Source organism: Mauremys mutica, chromosome 1 (genome assembly GCF_020497125.1).
Source record: "Mauremys mutica isolate MM-2020 ecotype Southern chromosome 1, ASM2049712v1, whole genome shotgun sequence".
NCBI classification, from domain to species: domain Eukaryota; kingdom Metazoa; phylum Chordata; order Testudines; family Geoemydidae; genus Mauremys; species Mauremys mutica.
In genome coordinates this window covers 213,843,872-213,871,523 of record NC_059072.1, presented here as the reverse complement: position 1 = coordinate 213,871,523, position 27,652 = coordinate 213,843,872, and the positions used below count along the sequence as shown (strand labels likewise).

Below are 27,652 nucleotides of genomic sequence, written 5' to 3'. Positions count from 1 at the left end.
AAGAATATATACTGAATTTTTAAGCAACAATAAAATCAGTCTGGATCTTACAAGAACAGCATTCTCACAGAAATACAAATACTACAGAAATACTATTGTTTTCCTGCATAAGCCCATTTATTAAAATAATACATCAAAATGTGGAGTCTTTAGCCCAGCAATTGCTTTCCCAAGTGCACAGTATGAACATTGATTATCCACTGATGCCCTTCAGTGTTGAGATATTTGAGTATATCTACCCACCCCTGTACCGTGGCCATCTACATTTATACCACTAGGATTTAATCTTGCAAATATTTGCTCACAAGATTAGTCCATTAAAATCAGTGCTACTATTTATGCGAGTAACAGTTTTCAGGATCAAGCCCGTAATTATATCACTTTGTCTGCAGAAGAGGGAACACAGATGTCAATGGCCTTATTTTATTTTAATTTAAGTAACTCAGAAACTAGTAGATCCCCAAACAGATGTATAGGGGACCTTGAACACCCTGCATGAAGATCAAGAATTTTACTTTCCAATGAAAGTGGAAACTGTCCTGTTTACATACACTGAACCAACAATCATTGTACTTTTGTATTACCACCTCAATTTAAGTAAGCATTTACCTTTAATTAATTATTGTAAGGTCATAACAAGTTAGTTTCCTAAGGAAATAAATTAATGTTTACACTGTGGAATGGATTATGCCCTTTAGGCACTGCCCAGTACAAAGCAGGGGTCGTGGAAGGTATTGAGAGAGGCTGCACTGTTGCCAGAACTCCACAAAGAATTCTGACTAAGCCAAAATTCTTCCTACAGCGCTCTGGCCATTGTAGAAGTGAACCACCCGACCCTCTTTAGGAAGCCTGGTGCCAACACAGCTGTGAGTCATGGAGCACCATTGTTCCACAACTATATTGTGAGTGACTCTTGGGCATCTAATCCCTCCTTTGCCCAATTATAGTCTGAACCTGATTATACAAATCTGCCACTAGCTGCAAGTAAAATCACACTATCATGCATCCGACGAAGTGGGTATTCACCCACGAAAGCTCATGCTCCAAAACGTCTGTTTAAGTCTATAAGGTGCCACAGGATTCTTTGCTGCTTTTACTATCTTCTATATCAGCAGTTCTCAGACTGTGGCCTGCAAAGCACTTACTAGTAGTCCATTGAACCCAGGCTAGTAACTTTGTGCTAGCTCACTTCCTACCAGGATGTATTAAAATACACACACATGATTTCCTAATATTAATTTCCCATATAAGCAATTGTTAAGGGAATGATTGCAAATAGAAAGAATAGAAAGTGGTCTACTAGACAATCTCTCTATTAAGATGATGTCCAAACTAAGATAATGTTTGAGATCGCTTGTTTGATATGATCACTAAACATAATGTGGGCCTAATATACCATTAGTTTCACTGTAACACTAATCTAAGACCAAAATGCAGTTAGAGTCGTTTACATTGGGTGTTTATAGAAAGGAAAATATTCATCTACATTTGGCATGTTCCACCACCTTCATACTAAGTCTGATCTCCTTGAAAGATTCAAAACACGTGCCTGATTTTCCAAATGACTGAATTCTCAAATATACTCTTTTCAGATCTACAAGACAGTGTAATCGGTCATTTTTCGGATAAAGAACGTTAAAGGGCACATTTCCAATATTATCACAAAATTCTTCTGAAAGTTACTTACAACCTTGAGACTAAGAGTCTGATGCTGACAGAGAATATGCTTAGCGAACCTTAAAAAAAAGTTAATAATCATGGATGGCCACTTGGTTACAGGAATTACCTGGCTTCAACCAAATTCCAAGAAAGACAGCAATTCAGTCAGTCCTAACTGCTTGAAGGAAAGGGGTATCTAAGTGATTCTACAGTAAAAGAAATCATTTTCCTAACAAAACTTAACTTTTTAGATATTTAAGCAAGTTCTGAATTACTCTGTTCCCAACAGATATTCTGACTATGGACTAACTCTTCAGCCCAAGGCCCATCCTGAGTGGTTTGATTGGGTACTGAGGAGAGTCTGAGTGGTATTAAAAGGTCATTCTCTCACCAAGACCCAGAAGCAGCTCTGTTCCATTGCAGAAAAAGCCCTATATACTTCTAATGTTTACCCCACTTGGGGTGGAAGAACAGAGGAAGGACACAGCAGCAGATCCTCTGACCCTGCCACTGCAACTGTCACAAAGGGAATCCCTCCTCCAAGCTACTCAAAGGATGCACAAACTTTGTCTGGCCTACCACCAGAAACCGCATCACCCGCATCCAGCCTCCTCCTCTGAGTGATGTAATCATACCAGTTTTGCTGGTGAATTTGGAACTGTAAGCCAGAATAAAATGGATGAGCAACAAGAGACATAATTACAATCCTGATCTGTACATTATTCAGACAATATTTTACCGGAATGTACTATATGTCATTGTAGTTCCATTAAAGGCAGATTGTGGCGCTTAAAGATGGTTATGAATGACCTGAAGGTTCCATGTTCTCTATATTATGATGAAACTGCTGTCAGAAGACTTTGGTAGAAGATTGCTCACCTGCCAGAAGTATTACAAGTGGTATTTAAGTACATTGTATTATAAAAAGAAAAAAAAATCTATGCACCAAAGCAAGCTTTCATCAAACTGTGCAGCTCACCTTTTCCAGGGAATATGCAAACAAGTATTTAATAAATACAACTTTTCCGTGGTAGGACATTTTTACTGAGAACACAGAAGAGTATTATAAAACAGTTTTGTTTTGTTTTTTGCCGAGTCCTAAATGTGTAAATGACTCAACAAGAAGAAAAAGTAAGTTTGCCCTGGCAATATATTTTTTAAAAAATTAAGTATTTTTTATTAATTTAAACAAAAACAAGATTACCTGATTTCTGATGTCTAATAATGAATTTAAGATCCCAGGCACTTTTGAATGTGTTGTGCAGATTTCCTTTAAGGATGAGGATTGATAGCTCACCTATAGAGGTTGTGAGAAATGTTCACCTACAGGTGATACAGTGTTTTTGTCTTTTATCAGTTTCCTGTGTCAGTGCATTTGAGTACGTAGTAATTGTCTGGTTTCACCCAGCATAATGCATACAATTATGGTATTAGAGCATGGAGACAGAGTCATTCACAAAGTGAGATTTAGTTATCTTTTCTGAATACAACAAGAAAACAATAAGCAATGGCCATATTTATTTCGGGGAAGACTGCATTTTAAAAATGCATCTAGTTACTCTAGCTAGATATTAACTTGGCTCCCAAGTATTTAAAAATAGAAATAAACAACTCTCCACATAGGTCTTAAAAATGACTATGAGGTAGAAGAGTCCTTTCATTTGTTTACCAGAAGGGTTTATTTTGTTTTGCATTTTTGGCACCACAACATTCATATATTTTACCAGTTAGTTACACGAGTACAAAGATACTTAAGTTGGATCTAGTTTTTGCAATGGAACTAAATTTTCATCACTTAGGAACACCCCTGGGCTTTGGTCAGCACAGTGAAATTTGCAATCAGGAAGACCCACATAGTGTGGTTGCTTAATATACAGGCACAAGTATTTGAACTGATCCTTAAAAGAGCCAAGTATATTTCAAGAGACTGAAAATGACCACTGAGCTTTGAACAGTCATACTCCAGAAAATGAAAAAGCAGAGAAGAATGGAGCATAGATGGATATATTTTGAGAAACTTTTGGGCAAACCACCACGTTATAGTGCAAAGATACGTTTTTCTTGACAATAGCCAAACTGATTTTTTCAAGTTAGCGAGGTGTTTGGTTCATACTAAACTGTCTTCTGATTCAGATCCACCATAGGGATAAATGATGACTGATTTTCATTTCCTTTTGCTAATAAAAAAAACCAACCCACTAGTACTCAAACTCCATTCCACCATTAAAATAAATATCAAAGATATGGTACCTACAGATATGTTCCTCCCTTCCCCAATCAATACTCCTCAAAGCTACAATAAATGTTTCTGGCAGATTTCTTAGAAGAAATAGAGGAATGTATTTTAAATAATTTCAGAAATATCCACTTTATGTTATCAGAAACAGAAAACTCTAGCAAATGAATAGTTCTAGGTTTTATAACTGCCTCAAAACAACTGAGAGAATTTCTTACCATTGGAAGATAATAAGCCTAACGTAGTCATCTCTGAAAAGCAACTCCATGGGCAAGATTTATTTCCCTGTGGATTCTTACTTTCAACCTTGAAATCAAACTGAAGTTTCATTCTAATTATAAGGAATTTGTGGTAACTGTGGTTACTCAACTTGCTAAATATTAATGAAAGAAAGTTTGAGTTAAAGAATTACATTTACTAGTTACTTTGGCAAAAGCAAGAACATATTTAAAGCTTAGAATGAAAGAAAATTCATATTTCCATTTCTAAAATGTTTTCCTTCTCATGCTGTCTTTAATATTGGAATCTATGGCAAGAAAGATGTGATGATTTTTTCCTGCCAATGTCTCAATTGTCCTAAGGATGGGCCAATCTTCCTAGTGATACAGGCTGCATGTGTACTTGTATGGCACCTCTGCAAATCACATTCTGGAATAAAATGGCATCCTCCATGCAGCATGACCTTACATGTCTGGTGTCAATGCAAGGTCACACCATACATAATACATCATATTGTAGAGCGGTCTCCTGTGCGGGTGGACGCATTTGGGGGCCAGAAGAATAGGCCCATGGGCAGCATCTGGCCTGTGGTCTATCAGTTTGACCAATATCTTTATTACTAGGTTACCAAATAGTTTTACATTAAAGCACATTGTTCTGGTACTTCAGAAGATCAGGACCACTCCATTTCAGAATCACCAGAAGTTAATGATACCTGAAGTATTCAGAAGTATGGCCCTGTGTGTGTGTGGGGGGGGGAATAAAATCAAGGAACAGGTATCTAAGAAGCCTACCCTCAGATTCCAGAAATATGTGCATGGATTTTTCCTGGAAACATGCAGCAGAAAGGCGCTGACCCCCTTAATCAGCTTCTTCCAATCCACAGAGGTCCCATGAAGCAGTTTTCATACTGTTTATGTTAGAGAGAGTTGACGCATGACATGAAGCTGACACATCCCTGTACTGTCCTGATCCTCAAAGTTATGGCTTCTATGCTGGTTGAGTATCAGAGGGGTAGCCGTGTTAGTCTGGTTCTGTAGAAGCAGCAAAGAATCCTGTGGCACCTTATAGACTAACAGAAGTTTTGCAGCATGAGCTTTCGTGGGTGAATACCCACTTCTTCGGATGCAGTCAAGGTTGACTGCTTGCATCCGAAGAAGTGGGTATTCACCCACGAAAGCTCATGCTGCAAAACTTCTGTTAGTCTATAAGGTGCCACAGGATTCTTTGCTGCTTATGCTGGTTGAGTGGAACATGAGGTCCTAATAAGGAAGGACCTCATGATGTAGCAATGCCAATCAAGGAGAATAAGTTTTCTCAACCACTTTTGTACTAGGATTGGGGAGGGTGTAAAGATACAATAAAGAAATCTAAAAACATGCTAATAAGTTTACCAGACATCATCTCACCTTTAATATGGGCTCTCGCAGGAGCAGTCCTTCAACACCTACCCCAAGAGTTTCTCTTGTGGTCACAAGTTCATCACAGTTTCAACTCAGAACTAGCACACAGTCTTATGTGGCCGCAGTTGACTCATTCCTTCCAACCCTACCCTAAGGCCTGGTGCCCTCCATCGATCCAGGGTCCTGTCCCATTTCACAGACCTGAAGGTACTTTCCTCTCCAATTTTAAATTGTTTAGTTTCTAAGTTAACAATTTTCTTTTAATTTGCATGTGCCAACATGCTGCCTGGGGCCCCACTTTGCTTAGATGCATCAGCAGAGTCTTTCACAACTCTGGTTTACTAACCTAAACAGTTTTTTGTCATCACAAAATTGAAATAACTCAATTTATAGATTCCAAGGCCAGAAGGAACCATTAGGTATATCTACATTGAAAAGGAAAAAAAAAAGTGGCAGGGGGAGAAGGCAGTGAGTCTGAGAGCTCAGGTCAACTGACTTGGGCTCATGCTGCAGTGCAGTTGTAACCATTGTGATCATCTAGTCGAACTCCTCTGTAACACAGACCACAGAGCTTCCCTGAAATAATTTCTAGAGCAGATCTTTTAGAAAAACATTCAATCTTGACCTTAAAATTGTCAGTGATGGAGAATCCATCACACACCATAGTAAATTGCTCTACTGGTTAATTACTCTCACTGTTAAAAATTGGTGCCTTATTTCCAGTCTGAATTTGTCTAGTTTCAGCTTCTAACCATTGGATCTGTTATAACATTCTCTGCTACACTGAAGAGTCTACTATTACATCTTTGCTCCCCATTTAAATATTTACAGACTGTAATCAAGTCAACCTTTAACCTTTTCTTTGTTGAGCTAAACAGATTGACCTGCTTGAGTCTATATAAGGCCTGTTTTCTAATCCTTTCATCATTTTGTGGCTCTTCTCCCAACCCTATTTATCAAGATCCTTCTTGAATTATGGGCACCAGACCTTGAATTGGGGGCACAGTATTCCAAGGGTGGTTGTACCTATGCCAAATACAGAGGTGAAACAACCTCTTTAATCTTGCTCCAGATTCCCCTGTTTATGCATACAGAGATTGCTGTTGATATTTTGGCCATAGTGTTGCAATGGCAGATCATGTTCACCTGATTATCCACCATGACCCCAAAATCTTTTTTAGAGTCACTGCTTCCCAGAGTCTGCCATTCTGTTAAGTGTGGCCTACATTCTTTGGTGCTAGATACATACATTTTCATTTAACCATGCTAAAATGCATACTGTCTGCTAACATCTAGTTACCAGGCAATCCAGGTTGCTCTGAATCAGTGGCCTGTCCTCTTATTTACCACTCCCTTCATTTTCCTGTCATCTACATACTTTATCAGTGATGATTTTATGTTTCCTTCCAGGTCATTAATAAAAAATGCTAAATAACATAGGGTCAAAAACCAATCACTGCAGAAGCCCACTATAAGCACACCTGTTCGATGATGATTCCCCTTTTACAACTACATTTTGAGACCTATCAGTTAGCCACTTTTAATCCATTTAATATGAGCTCTGTTAATTTTAAAATTTTCTAGGTTTATCAAAATGTCATGTGTACCAACTCAAAGACCTTGTAGAAGTTTAACACTAGAATACATTTATCAACCAAACTTGTAATCTCATCAAAAAATATATTAAGTTAGTTTAACAGTATCTATTTTTCATAAACTCATGCTTGACAGATGTGGCAATTTTCTGCAATATCCTGGATGAACTTCATTAAATTAAGTTTATGTATCTTAGGAGTTCATTGCATTAAAAATGCATATGTTTATATATTATTGAGAGATTGTGTGCAATGTCCCTAGGAGGGAGACCTGACTAAAGTAAACCCTGGGAAGTGTTATGAGCATCAAAGGACTATCTGAAATAATGTGAACTTTTAAAGTTAAGTGGGTTTCCTAGGAAATCTCTAGAGCGGGGCATATCCCAATGTAGCTCCTCCACTTATGCAAAAACCCAGCCTGTTTTTAACCTATATCCTGAGAAGAAACCCATGGTCTACAAAGTACCTATTCCCAGATCAAAGACTCTGGCTGTGTAAAGGAGGGACCAAAACTTTTCATGAGTGTGCTTGTTCTGAGCCAAGAAGGTTATGAATTGGTAACTGCAGAACAAATCCTTGCTAGGGTTTGAAGGACTGTTCACCTGCCAGAGCTCTTCTTAGAGTTGGGGTGATCTCTGGTAAGCTTATTAGCATGCATGTAGGTTATTTTATTTTTAATATGTTTTCTCTGTAATGCTTTTACCTTAAGAATAAATGTGCTTGCTTAGATGGAGTGGTGTGGTAACTTAACTGTGGGCAATTACATGTCTGATAGACTCTGAGAATACAAATCAGGCCTGCTTAGGCAGTATGTTTTGTTTAGGAATTCATATGGAAAGAGTGCTGTCATATGATATGACTACATAATCTGATTTTTCCACAATTCAGAACAGAAATATTTATTGAACATGTCTGCCTTTTCTGCATTATTATTCCTAGTATATTTTTAAAACATCTTATTGTTCTTAACGCTGCTGGCTACAGATTTTTTTCTTGTGTTCTTTTGCTTCCCTTATCAATTTTCTATAATTTCTAACTTCTGATTTATATTCATTGCTATCAACTTTGCCTTTCTTCCATTTGTTATATATTTTTATAGCTGCTTCCACTTCCCCACTAACCCAGGTCTTTTTTTAACCCATGTGGCCTACTGTCTTTGGTGAAAAAAATTTTGGTTGCTTTTCTGTTTCCATGGGAGTAAAAAGTACCAGTTTTTTTCTTAGAGACATGAAGTTCCTTTTTTATACTCAGTCAGTCACTTTCTTTCATGATATTCCATAGGACACCAAAGGCTAATTCTAGTTGAGTTTAAAACTAAAGATGACTAGATAGAGGAAGGGGTTGTGAGGAACTTTGTGTTTCAATAGGCCTCAGCATTTCAGTGAACATCACTGAAGAGAAACTCATCGCTAATGTACTTTTATCTAAGGCTCTGATTTATCAAGATCATAGATCAAAGGGAGTAGTTGTTGCATTCACATTGAGAAGGATGCCTTGGAACACTCAACTTTTCAAAACCAAGCCCAGAGAAATATTACTTGAAATTGCCCCAGTTTATCATGGACAGTAGTATACAGAAAGACATCTTCTGGTCTAGCAAAGAGAAAGCAAGGTGCTCTTTTGTACTCTTCTATATTTTGCTTATATTTGCCAGATATGGCAAGAATGCAAACTATGTTAGATAGCTGTTTCAGTCAAATCTGAGAAGGATTTTAATTTAAATGTCTTTTAATTGGCAGACAAAAGTTTCAATGTGCATATTTAGAATACACCTTAGATATTAATAATCTATCCAAGGATTTTGAAAGAACTCCTTAAAGTTGGTTTTGTCAAGAAGTGTGGTTAAGAGTGCCTTCCCAGAGGGAAATATTGGGAAAATGAAGACCAAGTAGCATAGATAATCAGTAGAGATGACTAGGGTAAAAGAATAGATGGCATGTTAAATGAGGTCCCAGAAAAAGAATCAGATATCCTATAATTACTTAGAAGTTCAGATGAGTACTTTCAGTTATTTCTCTGGTGGCCAATAAATTAACCTGTGGACTGTCTCAATAAGCCCTGATATTCTGAAGATTTAGACAATTTGACTGTACCATGTTCCATTTCTGCCTTTCTCCATCATTACTGACACCATCTTCAACCTTCCCTAATTCAGGCTTATACCTTTGGGGTCATCTTTGACTCCTCCCTTTTTTTCTTCTTTCCTTATGCGGCCAGCTAATCACCAAGTCTTACTGCATCTTACTCTGCAACAAAAGAAAACTCTATCGCTTCCTTTCTTTAAGAATGGACAAAGCCCTTGTCCATAGTTATCTCTGGCATTGGTTACTAGAGTATCTTCTATGGTTTCTCTGATACCCACATCACTCCAGTCTACTTGGTTTAAAACTGAAGTGCCAACACTATTATCCTCAGACAGCCCAGGGCACTTTGGAGTTCCTTTTGCCAACTGTTCCTTCTCCCCTAGCTATTTAGAAGGGGGAAACTAAATCTGACCAGCACTTCCAATCCCCCCATTTTAACATCATCCTCTGGGTCTCCAATCTTGTGCTATCCATGTTTGTTTTTTCAACCGCAGGCTCTTCTGAGCAGGGAGTGCTGGAATTCAAATTATAGTAATAAAATACAGGCAAATGAAACAAATCTGAAAAAACCCAAGTCTTCCATTAATGCTCCAGCGTGTTACTGTCACTTATGATTAGGCAAGTGAAACACAGAAGGATTTTCTTCTTCCACAAATAATCCATCTTGAGTGAATAAGTCTCAATCTCAGCCAAAAACGAGATTTTTTTTAAAGGCCTTGAACTCTCCAACAGATGAATCATTTAAACTTACAGTTGGAGGCTGTATGTCTTCAGTCAGTTGAACTTCTTAGTAATTACAGAATCTTACATACTCTCCCCAGAAACTGATTGAAAATGTCATCCATTCCCGATCTAATAAATGCTACAGCTTACACTGTCACCACCATCCCCATCAAATAATACAAGACTGCCATGAAGGTTAGTAAGAGGTAATAGCTTGATATAGTGAAGCAGCCTGTTGATACTGCTGGAATGCCTTAACCTATAGGATTTATGAGACAAGAGTATTCCAGTAATAGACCAAGTTAGGATAGTTCAGCAAGATTATTCATGTATTTCACTGTAAACTCCTATTACTAAAGGACAAGGATTCATGGAGAATATTTACAGTACTATTAGAGAAAAACATATGATGAATCCCAATAAATTGCTTTAAAATATGTACTCCCTATATCCCGTCAATTTTGAATTTTCCTAAGTGTATTTATTTTTAGGAGCCTAGTTTAGTGGTTAAAGCACAAGACTTGGAAACCTGGGTTCTGTTCTCAGCTCTGCCACTATCTGGTCATATAACCTTGAGTAAGTTATTTAACCTCTGTGCATTAAGCTTTTCTATCCATGCTACAGAATTAACACTAACACCTGCCAGGGTGTGGTAAACTTTAATTGTACTCTGACACTAGAACCTTTGGGGTTTCTGAAGAATTTGATGTAGCTTTCACAGCAAGCAAAAATTTGATTTTTAGTAACAAAGAAAATTTCGTGTTTCATCACTAAAACATGTACGTATTTGCCTTGGTCTGGCCCTACTTGACCTAGTAATACCTCTGTGTCAGACTGAATTCTCAACTACAGCTGTGTTTCTTACCTCCAATTTAATCATATAGGCTCTTGGAACATCACTTTGTTATACATACAGTTTACAGACTCTGAGAATCCACAAGTCAATACATATTTACAACACAAAACCACATTTCTCAGAATATGTCTTCAAATACACTAAAAATACACAAATACTCACATTTTTAACCTTGAAGTTTTAGGGGAGTTGTGAAATAAAAATTATGCCTGTTGCTGTTAGTCTGGGACTCATATACAACTGTTTAGGACCATAATTGAAAAACTTCCTTCCTCTCCAGTTCTTCAATTTCAGCTCATAGTGATCTGATTAAAAGCAATGCAGTACTGCTCCAGAGTGAGGAACTTTGTCTGCTTAGTCACTACAACTCACCCATATCCCAAACAAAAATACAACCTGACTCTTAACCGCCATTCCTTGGAAAGTTAAGTAAATTGAATTGCCTTCAGCAGCTCCACAACCACATCATACTAAGTGGTGCTGTAGAAGTGCTTAGTATCATTATTGCATTTTACTGAAAAGGAATTATCACAACTAATACCAGGCACAATGCAAGGATGCTGTACAACTAATCACCCAAAAATACAGACACATTCCTTTTTGGGAAAGTTGGCAAGGGCACTTGTTCACAATCAGTGGGGACTCCATATTGGGGAACTAGCAGTAGCCAAATGGATGCTGATCCCTACAGTGAGGTAAGGGTTATAAATCGGGAAATTGTAGGCATGCAGGTGCTGAATCCCTCTCAGGCTTGGAATATATGGGTCGGAGCCATAGAGAAGGATGCATCGGGGCTCAGATGGAGTGGATATGCCACTGAAGCTGGCAGTCAGTCTCCTTTGGGTGGGGAAGGACAGGCTCATACAATTGCATCCTCCCCACTGGGGTGCATCTTCTCAAAGCCACTAAAAGGAAAATATTGATAGAATATATAGAAAAAATCTCAAAATTGCAGAGGGAGGCTGTGATGGAAGGTAAGGCAAAGAGAAACAAGATGGACACTGCAAACTCCAAGCATCCTAGGATTTCTTGGACCTGGGAAAACTGGCAAGCTGATTTTTTGATATATGCATGTATGCTGTCTGCCAAATACCCAGAGAGAAGTTCAGCCTTGCTCCAGTGCAAGGACATAATTTGGCAGGCACAGAATACATTTGGTGTATGGCATGGACCTATTATGATGAGGAGTTTAATTACAGGTGGCAACATGTCCAGGAATGAGGTGGCATCGGGCAAATAATGACCTCTGGTGAGTGGCAGAGGACCTCCAGATTGGGTAATGCCATGCTTACATATGGATAGCAATTTATTGGTTCTGTGGTAACTTAACCAGAGGCCCAATGCTCACAGTAAGGTATGCTGGGCCTTCAATGGAGAGATATTTCTGGAACTTCTACAAATATAAATATGCACATGAGAAGTGCACTGGCATCCGCAGGGCACACAATTACCTTGCCTCATCAGGGAAAGTCCCAATCCAGTATGAAAAGAGGGTTATATCTGGTGCTCCCCCATCATTAGACAGTGGGCCAAGTAGCAGGGGAGTGGGACAGATTTATCCCTCGCTATATTCAAGATGCTTCAGGTACTCCTTTGGGATCACCCTAATCAGATAGAGGGGGCATATTTAGGGGAATATTAGGATTCAGGACACCATATGAAGGAATTAGAATTCTCATGAAGTCTCTTAATAAAAGTCTATTGACGGTTTGAGTCATATAGCAAGGAGACAAATTGCACAAGAAATAAATCAACAAAATTACAGGACCGTTCACATGCTTGACTATGTCTGACCTGTGTCTCTCTGTTTTTGGGTTGGTCCCTCAAAAGACACACCGGGAATATTGCTCAGTCCACCAACTGTTTATGATAGAGAAGTTCAGCAAGTGATGTGACAGGCCAAGAACTTTGTTCAGTACACTACTCTCCTTTTGACACTGCTGTGAACATTGTGAGGGCTTGTGGCTCCAGAGCGATGTTAGTGAAATGAGTCTAACTAGGAATTTTGGCTGCTACGACTATATCCTCAGGGATTTTTTTCCTTTTTAAGGTCACTTTCATTTTGACAAGGCCATGCCAATGGGACACTCAATGTCATGTTCAGCATTTTAAAAGTTCATCATGGAGATGGACTGGGCTTTGGTACAGGAGTCAGGTTTACGATAGGTGATACATATTACCTTGACCTGGAAGTACTCCTGACAGAAGAAAAACAGAGGGTCCTACACCAAGCTGACCTTAGCTTAGGAATAGAGTTAGATACAGTGGGTGGTATCTCCAGACTCCCTGCAAGTAAACTTGGTCATCTTAGTTTTGCATGCTGAGTCATGGCAAAATTAAGATGAACAATAACAGCCTGCAGTTTGTGCAAAGTCACCTCCTTGGCTGTGCTGGCCCTCTCGATCAATCACATAAGTTGTGCATGCTTAGAGATAACAAGGCCAAATCATTTTATAAGAGTGAACAAAGAAATGAAGGAGAATTCGTGGGCATGGCATCATTTCCTAACTCGCTTTAATGAAGCTTATTTTTGGAGACAGGATTCATTGCTAAAGGCAGTCCTCAAAGTTCAGTCAGATGCATCGGGGGCACTGGGTTTGGGGATTTTCACCATCACAGGTGGTGTGCTCAGGGATGGTCCACTGACTTGATAGAAATGGGGATAATTAATGACATCACATTCCTGGATTTTACCCTCTATTTTCAGTGATGATTTGGGGGGATGGAGTTTGTGAACTGGGGGTGGGGACAGGGAGATTGAGAACTAGAGTGACAACCTGGCAATGATACATGTTATTAATAGCCAGCCCTGCAAATCACTCAGGGTTATGAGGTCAGTTAGGACATTTTCATTGCAGTGTTTTAATTTATATCATCTATTTTGCTGCTAAAAGTGTCCCTGGGATTTATAACAGCATAGTGGATGCTCTGTCTCTATTACAGAGGGAGAGATTTCAGAACTTGGCACCAGGTGCCAACAAGGAACCCAAACAAATACTGCAAGCTCTTTGGAACTTTGCCTCATGACTTCTCTTGGATTAGTGCAGCAATTAGTAGCACCATGAACATTTAGGGCTAACACTGCGTGTTTTATAGAGTTTACTTAAGTTCAGGCTAGGGTGGGCCTGTGTAAGATTTGGCCAATGCCTGAAGACCACATCAGCATGTGGTGTCGCTGGTACAGTATCGGCTAGCACCATCATCAGCCATCTCCAGTCATTTATCAGGCCTCATATTTTGTAGCAAACGGTCATTTTATCCAGATCTTTGTGGTGGGTTTTTAATTAGGAGGCTATTAAATGAGTGGTCACAATCCACAAGCCCCAGGGAAGATCCCCAATGATCGATCACTATTCAGATTCTTCAGAAACTGGAGGGAGTTCTTCACTGGTAACCTTGATGTGGCCAGGAGGCATCTTTGTTCAAGGAAGTTTTCCTATTGGCATTTTTGGAGCATTCAGAGTCAGCGATTTGGTGCCTGGGTCAGCAATGGATACCTCAAACAGGGATCTGGAGTTTAGGGACATACAGCTTGGGTGAGCAAACAATCATCTTGACCCTGAGAATGCCAAAGACAGATCAGGGATGGCAAGGTGAGTCCATAGTCCTGCATGAGGGTGGGGAGGCAGGGACATGCCCATTTGTACCTTTAAGAACTTATATATGGCTGAGGCAGGCTGGTATAGGACACTTTCTTCATGTTGACAGGAACTACCTCAAAAATTCCAGTTTGTGGCAATCTTTAAAAAAAGGACTTATACTGCCAGGCTTCCCTTCTAGCAAATTTGGATCCCATTCTTTCATAACATTCCTTTCAGGATTTAGGTGGTGACATCTGCAGCACAACTAGGAATGGGGGCTCAAGGGACACAGGCAATTGTTTGATGGCATTTGAATGAATACAGGAAATATGTGAGGCCCCTGGTTGAAACACAACAGTGTGAATGTGCCAATTTGTTGTTGTTTTTGACAATTTTCAGAAGCAAGGCAACAGGGCATAAGAGCAAGTATTTGGATCTATGGGCATAGTATTATGTATTGGGCCCATAGGCAGGCAACCAGTTTTGCTGGTAGTTCACAGCAAGGCTTCAGTGGTGAGGTGATTCTGAGTTGACAAGGAAGGGGGCATGCTAGGAGAACGGCAGATGTCCTTCTTACACTCTTTGGCAGCCAGGAAGCAGCCATCTGAAAGGATTAACATACACCTGGGTGAAAATAATTTGAAATTTCATTAAGTGGTTGACTTAATCATTACGGCATGGAGATTTAAAGCAGATCCCAGGGGCAACTGGAAATTGGTCTGAAATGTTGCAATGAGGAGCCACTGGGTGTCCATGGGTTGACAAGATCAGAAGATGCATGATTCAGGAGGTGGTTAAATTTGCATGCTAGTTGGGTGGATCGGTGATTACCCACCAAAAATTATCATATTCAGGGAAGATAAGGCACGCCTCTCTGACCAGGAAGCATATATACATATATATATTTATATATATATTTTGCTTATCAGGAAGGTCCAGCTGGGCAGCCAAGACAGCCAAGTTAATAGCTGGCATCTCTTGCTGGCAGGTGTACAATGCAGGTATTCATTTGATAGGGTTCTGGTTTCCTGGAAAATTGTAACTGGCAGTGGATTTAGGGAAAGGCATCCCCTAAAGAACCTGGGAATGGGGCTGGGGCTCCTGATGTCAGGTACAGCTAGGAGACAACCCCCTTTCTGCAACCCCTTAACCTTGATATGAAAAGAGGGCAGTGGGGTCCCAGCAATGGGGTCTGACAGGCTGTGGAAAGGTGGGGGCTGACAGCACCCCTCCACAAGGTTGAACAGATTACAGAAGAAAAGATGATCTGCACTATACCAATTATTGCCAGATAGTTTCCAGATGAGTTAATAAAGTTGTAAGCTAGTTAAAACATAACCCTGGTGTCTTGTCTTGTCTTCCCATGAGTTCAGGACAATGAACTTGAATGCTTAGTAGGGAGGAGAAAGGAAATGCAAACTTCACTCAGTAAAGCAAGAATTAAAAATGGAATCAGAACAGGTCCACCTCCCCACTGTCCCCAAATCTAAAATATCTTTAAAATTGTATATGGGGTTGCAATATTTGAAATGTGAAAAGAGCAAATGTTACTGTGGTGAATTTCACATTTCACACCAGAGATATGCTATATGAAATCAGTTATAAAACTAATACCTCACCACCAAAAGGTACAAATACAGTATTTTCCCCAAATTTTAGCTAGCTGCAACCCATGATTATGGACATATTCAGGCTCTTAAAAAAAAAAAGCGGATGATGGGAAATTAATGGTGGTAAAGTCACTTGTTTCACAAGATGTATGCAGTCTCAAACTATAGGATGGTGAAGTCTTAGGAATAATTCCTGGATCCAAAAGTATCATAGTCCAAAGTTGTACATGTGCGTGCAAATACACAGACACACACACAAGTCACACTTCAATTTTTTCCAGATTGAAAATTCTACCACTCCCAGCAGTAACAAGAAATCATCCTAAAAACCCCTAGAATCTTTCAAATTGAAAGAAGTTTTGCACACACAATATCCCAACACAAGCACATAATACATTCCCAGATTTTGCAGCTGGAAGGGACCATTACAATCATAGTTTTCCCTCCTGTTTAATGTCAACCTTAGAATTTCATCCCATAAATCCTACTCCTACTTGATACGCCTTTGTTTATACACCTAATAACCACATTACCCCTTTCAACTAGAGCAGTGTTTCACAAACTTTTCAGGTCAGTAGCCTCTTATATAAAGTCAATAATTTTCATTACCCTTTTCTATTTACTGTAAAAATAAAAATGTATCCAGGATAACAATGATAAATCTATGTGTTATTTGTGCATGTTTTGAAAGACTAACAAAGAATAAGGACGTGTGGGGAATAAGGGAGCAATATTTTAATTGCTTTAGATTGTAAAAAAATTTCCAGTGCCACAGATGCCCCCCTAGTTGCCTTTTGTGAACCCCAAAGGGCTGTGTAACCCACCAGTTGAGAAACAAGCAGCTAGAGAATTGTAATGGGAGCTCATATTCAGCTAGCTATTTATAATGACTTCCAAATCCATTTCAGAGTCATTGCTTTCCAGGCTAAAGTCCCCCAACCTGTAAATATGGTCGACATGCAACATTTTCAAAAGTTCCTAAGTGATTTAGAAGTCAAAACCTCATTGAAACAGTACATTTCAGCATGTATGAAAATTTTACAGTACATTCTTTATTCATAAATGTATGACTAATGTTCCTGGATACAAACAATTCTTCTATCATTTATTCTATAAATTCAATAATAATAATATTAATAAACCAAACAAGCTTCAATGTTGTGATTTATAAGGTCGGCTCCCTCAATGGAATTATAGTCTAATTACGTATGGTGTGGGTGTGCGTGTGAGCGCGCATGTAAAAATGAAGTAGTTTTATATGAAGTAGTAGTTCAGTTTCTACATTTTAACAGTGCATCACAAAAAATTCACTTCATTTCATTCTCACCCAAATGATATGCAAGGTATTATTAATAGTAAAGTAACAAAAAGTATTCAAAATACATATTGCACATGGGATATAAAACCATTTACCTGTACACCTATATCAAGGCTGATGGCATGAAAAGCATTCACGAGTATCAAGCAATTGTGCAGACATTGTTCAGGAGTTCCCGGATTAGTATACATATTCGTAAAGTGAGTTGAAATCTGTATAGAAGATAAAATAAAAAACTCATTGTATTGCACTGGAGAAAACTAAGTATATATATTCTTCACCTTCTCATTATTACAAGAATGTTCATATACACCCTGAACTAAATATTCCATCTTAAGTACATACTCAAGAAAAGAGTAATCACTGAAATAATAATTCAAGACTTGCAATATATGGCTTTATCTTTTAAAGTTCCTGCAAGCCGAGAGTTCCAAAATGAAAGTGGATAATAACAGTAGTAATAAATACTTAGACTAATGCTCGTGCAGATATAAAACTGACAAAGTTGGTTTTTTTTAAATAAGAAGATATGAAAAAAGTTCTTACCAAATATGGGCAATAAGCTGCCACCTGTGCTGCCAATACTAGACCATCTAGAAGATCTCTGTCAAAATTTACTATCCATCTCATAGGTGGTACTTCACCTGTTTGAAACAATATAACACAGGTTAGAATTATCTTCTCCCTTGAGAGGTTCAACTGTAACTTTTCACAGAAAGGATGACCTATGAAATAACTAATAAAGACAAGTTACACATCTGTACTAAAGTTCTCAGAATATCTCTCTTCTGTAAAGTAATGTTGCTGGGAACATATTGGGTGTGTGCCAGAACCATCCAAAGTACAGAAACGACTCCTTCATACTATGATACAGCTGAATATTCACCACAAAGGGATTTCCAGTGTAACCATCCCCAGTTCTTTTCAGCCACTTGTAATACAATTAAAGGACTCAAACAACAGGAAGAAAGGCAGGTGAGTGGGCACCTCTTTCATTATGTGGATTGTTTAAGATTTATGAAGTCCTTAACTCTATTTGTTTAAGTGCTTGGGTTATATACGTTTGTGTGCGCGCACGCGCACACACAGTTTCATTCCATTCATAGGGGCACTGATATTTATACAAAGTCCCTGAAATGCAAGAAAACACTTGAATACTTTCAAGATAAGCCATGTAAACCATGCCAGTGCAACTCGGTTATTTGTTGTTGTTGTTGTTATTTTGTTTAAGCCATTGAATTATTTGGCACTAATTAATCAACAAGTGTTATGTAAATGAAACTGAACAGTTTCCATTTACTGATGCACAATTAAGCGGACAACTAGCTCTACCTTTGCTTCAGCATATGCACTCTGATTCCTCACATAATTGAATCATTTTTGTTTTCCCGGTGCTTTTGTGAAAAGTAATCACTCAGTTAAGTTACCCATATTTCATAAATGACAATTATGTTTTCCAGCTTTAATATTTAACACATCAGTGCTTAAAATATTTATCCCCCGCTCTTAAAAAGCAAAACTTTAACAAACTAAGGAAACAGTTTAATGACTTAAAATCTTAATCTGAAATACGCTTTAAAACCTTTAAAGTCATTATTGACTTATACAAAAGGATTTTGGTTAGTGTCTATATATATACCATTCATTTAAAACAGAGAGTCTTTCAAGTGTTCAGAGAACCTCTTGTATTTTGTTAAATTACTACTACTTTGCTAATCAATTTGTATAATTTATGAAGTACAGTATATGTGCCAGCTTACATTCATTTTAATTATGTGCGATTTTTTCATCAGTTACAGTGGGCTCAGAGACCTGCTTCCTCTGCCACTTCATCACAAAAGACTTTGTTTTGCTTCCTTTACACAGATCCTTGAACAAGTCTGGTTCTAGGTTCCTAAATCTAAAGAGCACTGTGGGCATGGCCCCTGGCTAGGCTACCACATAGATTGGGCTCATTCCATTTTCCACTGGGCACAATGTCTCTGGCTGTCACTTCACTCCCACCTACGGAGGCCTGCAAGGTTGTGGCGTGCCTCTTTCAGGCTGTTATATGACCAGATATTCAGAAAAAGACGGTTACTCACCGTTGTAACTGTTGTTCTTCGAGATGTGTTGCTCCTATCCATTCCATGCAGGTGGGCGCGCCGTGCGTGCACGGCTCTTCGGAACATTTTTAGCCTAGCAACACCGGTGGGCCGGCTGGGCGCCCCCTGGAGTGGCGCCGCTATAGCGCTAGTTATATACCCCAGCCGGCCCATCCGCTCCTCAGTTCCTTCTTGCCGGCTACTCCGACAGTGGGGAAGGAGGGCGGGTCTGGAATGGATAGGAGCAACACATCTCGAAGAACAACAGTTACAACGGTGAGTAACCGTCTTTTCTTCTTCGAGTGATTGCTCCTATGCATTCCATGTAGGTGACTCCCAAGCCTTACCTCGGCGGTGGGGTCGGAGTGAGACGTGGCAGAGTGCAAGACTGCGGAGCCAAAGGCTGCATCGTCTCTGGATTGCTGCACCAACGCATAGTGGGAGGCGAAGGTGTGGACAGAGGACCAGGTGGCCGCTCTACAGATGTCCTGAATGGGGACATGGGCCAGGAAGGCGGCAGACGAGGCGTGCGCTCTCGTAGAGTGAGCGGTAAGACGGTCAGCTGGCACCCCAGCCAGCTCATAGCAAGTCCTGATGCATGCGGTGACCCATGAGGAAATCCTCTGAGAGGAGACCGGCTTGCCTTTCATACGTTCTGCAACCGCTATGAACAGTTGTGGCGAACGCCGGAAGGACTTTGTCCGATGTATGTAGAACGCAAGGGCCCTGCGGACATCCAGGGTGTGCAGCTGTTGATCCCGACTCAAGGCATGAGGCTTCGGGAAAAAAATGGGAAGGAAAATGTCCTGATTTACATGGAAGGCTGACACCACCTTAGGGAGGAAGGCCGGGTGAGGCCGAAGCTGGACCTTGTCCGCATGAAAGATGGTGTACGGAGGACCGGCCGTCAGGGCCTGGAGCTCGGAAACTCGCCTTGCTGAGGTTATTGCGACGAGAAAAGCTGTTTTCCATGACAGGTGGAGCAGTGAACACGCAGCCATGGGCTCAAAGGGGGGTCCCATGAGCCTGCCCAAGACCAGATTCAGGTCCCAGGGCGGAGTTGGGGCCCGCACTGGCGGGAACAAACGCTCAAGACCCTTGAGGAAGCGGGAAACCGTCGGATCGGAGAAGATGGATCGGTGACCGACGGGTGGCCTGAAGGCCGATATCGCTGCCAGGTGCACCTTTAACGATGAGACCACCAGACCCTGCTCTTTAAGCGACCAGAGGTAGTCCAGTATCGTTGGGATAGGGACGACGAATGGATTCAGATCTTTCTGGTCACACCATATGGCGAAGCGCTTCCATTTGGAGAGGTAGGTCGAGCGAGTGGAGGGCTTTCTGCTCTTCAGCAGGACCCGCTGGACCGCCGCCGAACAGGTCCGCTCCGCGCGGGTCAACCACTCAGGTACCAGGCTATCAGATGGAGGGACTGCAGGTCCGGGTGGCGGAGCCTGCCGAAGTCCTGCGTTATCAGGTCCGGCCATAAGGGCAGAGGGATGGGATCTCGTACCGATAGCTCGAGCAGCAGAGTGTACCAGTGCTGTCTCGGCCAGGCCGGAGCGACGAGTATGAGGCGGGCTCTGTCCCTCCGAAGCTTGAGAAGCACCCGATGTACGAGCGGGAACGGAGGGAAGGCATACAGTAGGTGACCCGTCCAGGGGTAGAGGAATGCGTCCGACAGGGAGCCCGGGGCGCGACCCTGGAGCGAGCAGAACTGGTGGCACTTCCTGTTCTCTCTGGAGGCGAACAGGTCTATCCGGGGAAACCCCCACCTCCGGAAAATCGTGTGAACCACATCTGGGCGGAGGGACCACTCGTGGGACAGGAACGACCTGCTCAGACGGTCGGCCAGCGTGTTCTGCACCCCTGGAAGATAGGACGCCACTAGGTGAATGGAGTGGGCTATGCAGAAGTCCCACAGTAGCATCGCCTCCGTGCACAGCGGAGAAGATCGGGCTCCACCCTGCTTGTTGACATAAAACATCACCGTTGTGTTGTCCGTCAACACCGCGATGCAACGCCCCTGGAGACTGGGGCAAAAGGCTTGACAGGTGAGGCGAATCGCCTGGAGCTCTCTGACATTGATATGGAGGGAGAGCTCTCGGGGCGACCAGAGGCCTTGGGTGTGCAGGTCGGCTAGGTGCGCTCCCCACCCCAGCTCTGACGCATCCGTGGTCAGAGTGGCAGATGGTTGAAGAGGGCGGAAAGAGACTCCGGCACACACGACTGCTGGGTCCAGCCACCAAGTGAGCGAAGCAAGTGCTGGCTTCGTGGGCGTGACCACCATATCGATGGAGTCGCGGTGGGGCCGGTACACTGACGCGAGCCAAATTTGAAATGGGCGAAGGTGCAACCTCGCGTACTGAGTGACGAACGTACACGACGCCATGTGGCCTAGAAGGCGGAGGCAGGAACGCACTGTTGTCCGTGGGAAAGCTTGTAGGTCTCAAACTAGAGAGACGAGAGACTGATGCCGAGGTTGGGGCAGGCAGGCCCTGGCCAAATTGGAATCCAGGACCGCACCGATGAACTCCACTCTTTGCGAAGGGGTCAACATCGACTTCTCGGCATTTATCATGAGCCCTAGACGCTGAAACAGGGCTAGGACCGTGGCCATGTGGGACGCCACCAGTTGGCGGGATGGTCCTCGGACTAGCCAGTCGTCGAGATAGGGGTAGAACATGTATCCGACGACGGCGGATGGCCGCGGCCACCACTGCCATGCACTTGGTGAATACCCTCGGCGCTGTAGAGAGGCCGAAAGGCAGCACTGTGAATTGGTAGTGCGTATTGTTGACAACGAAGCGCAGGTAGCGCCGATGAGGAGGGTAAATGGCGACATGAAAATACGCGTCCTTCATGTCAAGGGCGGCAAACCAGTCTCCCGGATCCAGGGAGGGAATGATAGTCCCCAGGGTTACCATGCGAAACTTGAGCTTGACAAGGTATTTGTTGAGCTCTCGGAGGTCAAGTATGGGTCGTAGGCCTCCCTTCGCCTTGGGGATTAAGAAATATCGGGAGTAAAATCCCCTGCCTCGCATATCGCTCGGCACCTCCTCTATAGCACCCAATCTCAGCAGAGACTCGACCTCTTGTACGAGGACTTGCTCGTGAGAGGGGTCCCTGAAGAGGGACGGGGTGGGTGCGTGGGAGGGTGGGGGCGAAACAAACTGAAGATGGTAACCAGACTCTACCGTGCGTAGCACCCAGTTGTCCGATGTAATCTGGGACCACGCCGGGAGGAAGTGGCAGGAGAACCAACTGATTTGCTATGCGTAATTGGAGGCCGCCAGCCGAATATACCTTCCGGCCCAACAGGTCCATCCTGCACGCGCCTTTAGACTTAGGAGCCGGCGCAGGTTGCCCATTTCGCTCCCTGTCATTCACCGACTGTACCACTAGGGAGTCCGGGGTCGGGTGGGTGTACAGGTACTCGTACCCAGTCGGGGGTACTGAGTACTTCCGCTCCACTCCACGGGCAGTGGGAGGGATGGACGCCGGGGACTGCCAAAGTGTGGTGGCATTTTTCTGGATCGTCCGAACAAACGGTAGGGCCACTCGCATGGGGGCCTCCGTTCCGACCACATTAGTGATCGGGTCCTCGTCCTCGATGACCTCCGCTACCGGAAGGTTAACTGCTTGTGCCACCCGACGAAGGAGGTCCTGATGGGCACGTAAGTCAATCGGTGGGGGATCGGATGACGAGGATCCCGCCACCGCCTCGTCGGGCGAGGAAGACGAGGACTGGGCCTGACCAATAGGCAGAGGCTCGTCCATGGGGTGTGAGGTCGCCGTCTCCACGGGATGATCCGTCTGCACCGGCGGCGGTGGAACCTCAACCGGAGGCGATGGAGGGGGCCTGCTGACGGTGGCTTCCGGCACCCCATGGTCAGAAGGCCCCTGTCGTGGGAGGAAGGGGGCGCCTTGAGCCTCGTGACCCGCCCAGGGGGTCCAGAAACCCCATTGCTGGGGACCCAGGTCTTGTCCTTGTGGGTCCGCGCGGTAATCTGCACCGCTGCCGTCGTGTGAAGCGACCGACGGTTGGCGGGAAAGCCACGGGGGGGCAGAGGCGCTCAGAGACTGCGCCGTCGATGCCACCAGTCTGTCCGTGGACGGTGCCGTGTACCGGTGCCGATCGTCTCGGTGCCGGGAGCGGGAGCGGGACCTTCTACCGCGAGAGTAGCGGGAGGTCGACCGCGATCTCGATCGTCGTCGACGGGAGCGGCTTCGAGAATGGCGTCGGGAGCGGTGCCGGGATCCGGACCTCCCTCGGTGCCGACGGTCCGGAGAGCGGGACAGGGACCTGGAACGCCTCCGGGAGTACGACCAGTACCTCGATGAGGAGCGGTACCGGGACTGCGACCGGCGCCGAGAAGGAGAGTGGTACCGTGATGGAGACCGGTGCCGTGACCTTGAACGGCGGGAAGGTGACCGTCTCCGGGATCGTGACCAGGAGCGGGACCTGGATCGCCTCCTATCCCGTTTGTCAGGGGTGGCCGGTCGTACCATGGCCGGTTTACCCACTGACGGAACAGCCCGCACCGGTGGTGCCGGGGGCCGGAGGCTTGGTGCCTCTGTTAGCTCTATGAGCTCCCTCGCCGTCGAGAACGTCTCGGGCGTGGATGGGAGAGGCAGCTCGACCACGGCTTGCACCGGGGAGCGCGGGGGTACCGGACCCGATGGCCCAGCCGGTGCCGGAGTTGACGGTACTGCGGACGGTCCGTGCGCTGTCGCGGACGGTGCCGAAGGCGCCGCTGCTGGCTGCTGGACCGATGGTCTCGGCGTAGCAGTCTCTACAGCCTTGGGCTTAGAATTCCGTTTCCCCGATGGTGAATGGGAACGGTGCCGGGGCTTCGGTGCCGGCTGCTTCTTAACAGTCTCGGTACCGGACCGGCCGGGGACCGCTGGAGCACTCCGCACCGAGGACGACGCCGGAGCCGGAGGAGTCGGCACCGCAGGGGTAAGCGCCGACTCCATAAGGAGCTGCCGCAACCTAATGTCCCGCTCCTTTTTAGTTCGCAGCTTGAACGACCTGCAAATGAGGCACTTGTCTGGTCGATGTCCCTCGCCGAGACAACGAAGGCAGGCGTCGTGGGGGTCCCCAACGGGCATATGCCGCTGGCAAGCCGCACAGGGCTTGAATCCCGGTGTCTTGGGCATACGCCCGCACCGGACGGGAAAAGAGGGGCTAAGCCCCCCTAATTCCCCCTAATCTAACTACTAACTACTCAACTAACTCAGTTTAACAACTAACTATATACACTAAATACAAACTAGAACCAAGGTGAGCTAGGTAAGTGGAGGACTACAAGCACTCCACAGTTACAACTGCCGTCACGGGCGGGAAGAAGGAACTGAGGAGCGGACGGGCCGGCTGGGGTATATAACTAGCGCTATAGCGGCGCCACTCCAGGGGGCGCCCAGCCGGCCCACCGGTGTTGCTAGGCTAAAAATGTTCCGAAGAGCCGTGCACGCGCGGCGCGCACACCTACATGGAATGCATAGGAGCAATCACTCGAAGAAGAACAACATATTATAAACAGATCCTGTTCAAATATTTGAACAGGAAGAGGCAATAAAGAGATTACAGTGACTTTTTGAAGAAAGGCATGCTATGAAATAAATAAGTTTATAAAAGCAAATTGCTGAGAACAGCAAAATGATCCCTAGGGAGCTCCACTGCCACCAGCAGGAAGAGAAGAACTCTTAGTACAGGCAGTAGGGATGGAAGTGGTTTCACACAGCGGAAGCACACTATCCTTCCTGCTGAAGTCAATACTTTAGAACTTTTGCTATAGGACTGCCCTTCCTAGGAGCTATCTACTAGAAGCACAGACCCAAGAGAGGAGGAGATCTGTTATAAATGATACATGCTCCAAAAAGCAAGCATCAGAGCAGGAAAAAAAAATACTCTGTGCATCTCAGGAATTCAGGCTACATCAGACGCTTAATATTGCCCGTCTGAAACATCTAGTTATCCAGTGACTCTGAAGGAGGAATATACCATGAAAGAATTCCTATATGTCCTTATTCACTAAAATAGTCAGACTGCAACCTTCAGCAGAAGATGGTTGATATTCATCATCATCATCATGATGTTCCTATTACTCCTCTGGCATTTAGGGCAGTAACGGAGCTCCTCCACTGCACTCCTGGCAAGTCTTTCAATGGTTCCTCAGCTGTGCCCCAGGTTTTTCAGCTCAGCTTCCACAACTCTTCGCCATGTTGTTTTTGGGCAGCCTCGTTTTCGCTTGCCTTCACGTGTCCATCTTACTGTTACTCTGGTGATGGAATCAGTTTCCATCTGAAGCACATGACCGATCCATCTCCAATGCCTCCTGGCAATGAAGGTGCTCAGATCCTCGTGGCTGCACTGTGTCAACAGATCTTGGTTTGAGATTGTTCTTGGCCAAAAGATATGAAGGATTTTTTTGAGGCAGGTTGTATGGAATGAAGACAGTTTGGACATGTCATGCTTTCTTTTTGAAAGTACAGTATTAAAAAAAAAACATGCAGTGAACATTAGGATTTCTATCTTATCTGTCAGGCCCTGTAGGTCTCGAATCCAAGTCCGTGGGGGGTCTGGGAGCCACCAATCCTCCACCTGACATCTCACAAACAGCAGCTGGGACAAGGGTCCATGAAGCCCAACTGAGGCACAAGCCCCACCCGATTGGGAGATCTCCAAGGCTCCTGACTGGCCCGCAGACCCTAGAGGAGGAAGCCAGAGGAGGAAACAAGAAGTTTTCCATACAACTGGGTTTCACCCTGCCATGGACTGCTGGTGTGGTGTTTTCCTGTTCCCGTCTTCTGATCCTGACCTCCTGACATCCTCACTCAGCCTCAACCTTGGTACCTGCTTTCCAGTTCTGTTGCCTGATCCTGCAGTCCGGTTTTGAAGCCTGAATCTGACCTCCTAGTATCCTGACTCAGCCAGACTCTTGGTAATTGACTCAATCTCTGCCTTCCATTTTTTCCTCTCAATTCTGATCTCCTGGTGTTCCAATCCAGCCTGATTCATGGTACGTGGCTCATGGCTCTGGACCCACAGCCCGTACCCAACACTAAGCCCTATGCCAGGGCTGCCCATGCCCCAGCCCTGACAGCTTGTATGGACCACTGTAACCCATAGGAGTGGGCTGAGCATGAGAGGAACGGACCCAGCAGTCCAGCCACTATCTCCGGAAGCACCAGACTCACCTGCATGAGCCACCCGCTTTCAGGCAGCTAATCAAGCCTCATAGGATCAGATTGTGCAACCGCTCACGGTGAACCATCTACTCCAGAAATAAGTAGACAAGCTGTGGACAGAACACACCAAACTTTGGGCATGACTTGAAGCGCCCTGCCCTGAACAAGGTCATAAGGTTCCCCTGCCAGGGTGTTTTGATGGGCTCCACCAGTGGTTCCAGGGCTTCATTAACCAACTCCTGTTCCCAATATAACCCCAGACCTATGCCTTTGATCAGTCCACATGCCTGGTAGTTAGTATGCTAAATCACTAGACTGGACCTCCTCACTTCTGGAAAATGACAGTCCAGCACTGTTGAATTGGAATGCTTTCTTCCAATCCACATCGGTAATATTCAACGATCTGCACTGAGCTCGAACAGCCAAGGCTGCTCTGAGGACACTCCAGCAGGGGCAGGATATAGTGGCTACCTACTTGGTGCACTTCTGCTGTCTAACAGCAGATACCGAATGGGATGAGGTGGTACAATTGTATGTTTCAGTGGAGTCCGTGGGAAGAAATAAAAGAAAAGATGGCCATGAAGAGATGCCATAACAGCCTGAGCAACACAAGGTTGTTCCAGACTTGAGAGACACTGTTGATGGGTCCCCTCTTTCTTCAGGCCCCGTGACTGAAGAAACCAACCCTCTGGAAGCGGTCATCCCAGAGCACCGTAAGACAATACAATTCAGTGTGATTAATTCCCAGCACTTCCCCCTGAATATTTGAATTCCCTGCCTGACCTATCATGATCCTCTCATCCACTAGAAAGAATAAGAAATCAGCTTCCCTTCTGCATTTTGTCTACAGCACTGTCAGAGGCACTCCCTGAAGCTACATCGGAACTTCTCCCAAAATACCAGAATTGTGCCAATGTGTTTGAAAAGAAGAATGCAGAAAGTCTCCCATCACATCAGGCCTATGACTGTCCCACAGAATTACAGCTGGGGGAAAAAGTGCCGTTCGGGCAGATTTACACCATGTCCAAACCTGAACTGGCTGCGCTCTGTCAATACCTTCAGGAGAATCTGGTCCAAGAATTTATCCACA

General features: G+C 43.9%; 1 protein-coding gene across 2 annotated transcripts in view; it reads right to left on the bottom strand.

Moving 5' to 3' along the window:
• The window catches only part of CFAP47 (cilia and flagella associated protein 47), a 647,660-nt gene that overhangs the window by 434,503 nt on the left and 185,505 nt on the right, over positions 1-27,652 (bottom strand). For both annotated transcript variants that reach the window (XM_045022903.1, XM_045023700.1), the window contains 2 exons: positions 17,831-17,928; positions 17,380-17,496 (listed from right to left, as the gene is read on the bottom strand). In XM_045022903.1, the coding sequence (XP_044878838.1) occupies positions 17,380-17,496; positions 17,831-17,928 (215 nt within the window). The remainder of the gene's footprint in view (positions 1-17,379; positions 17,497-17,830; positions 17,929-27,652) is intronic.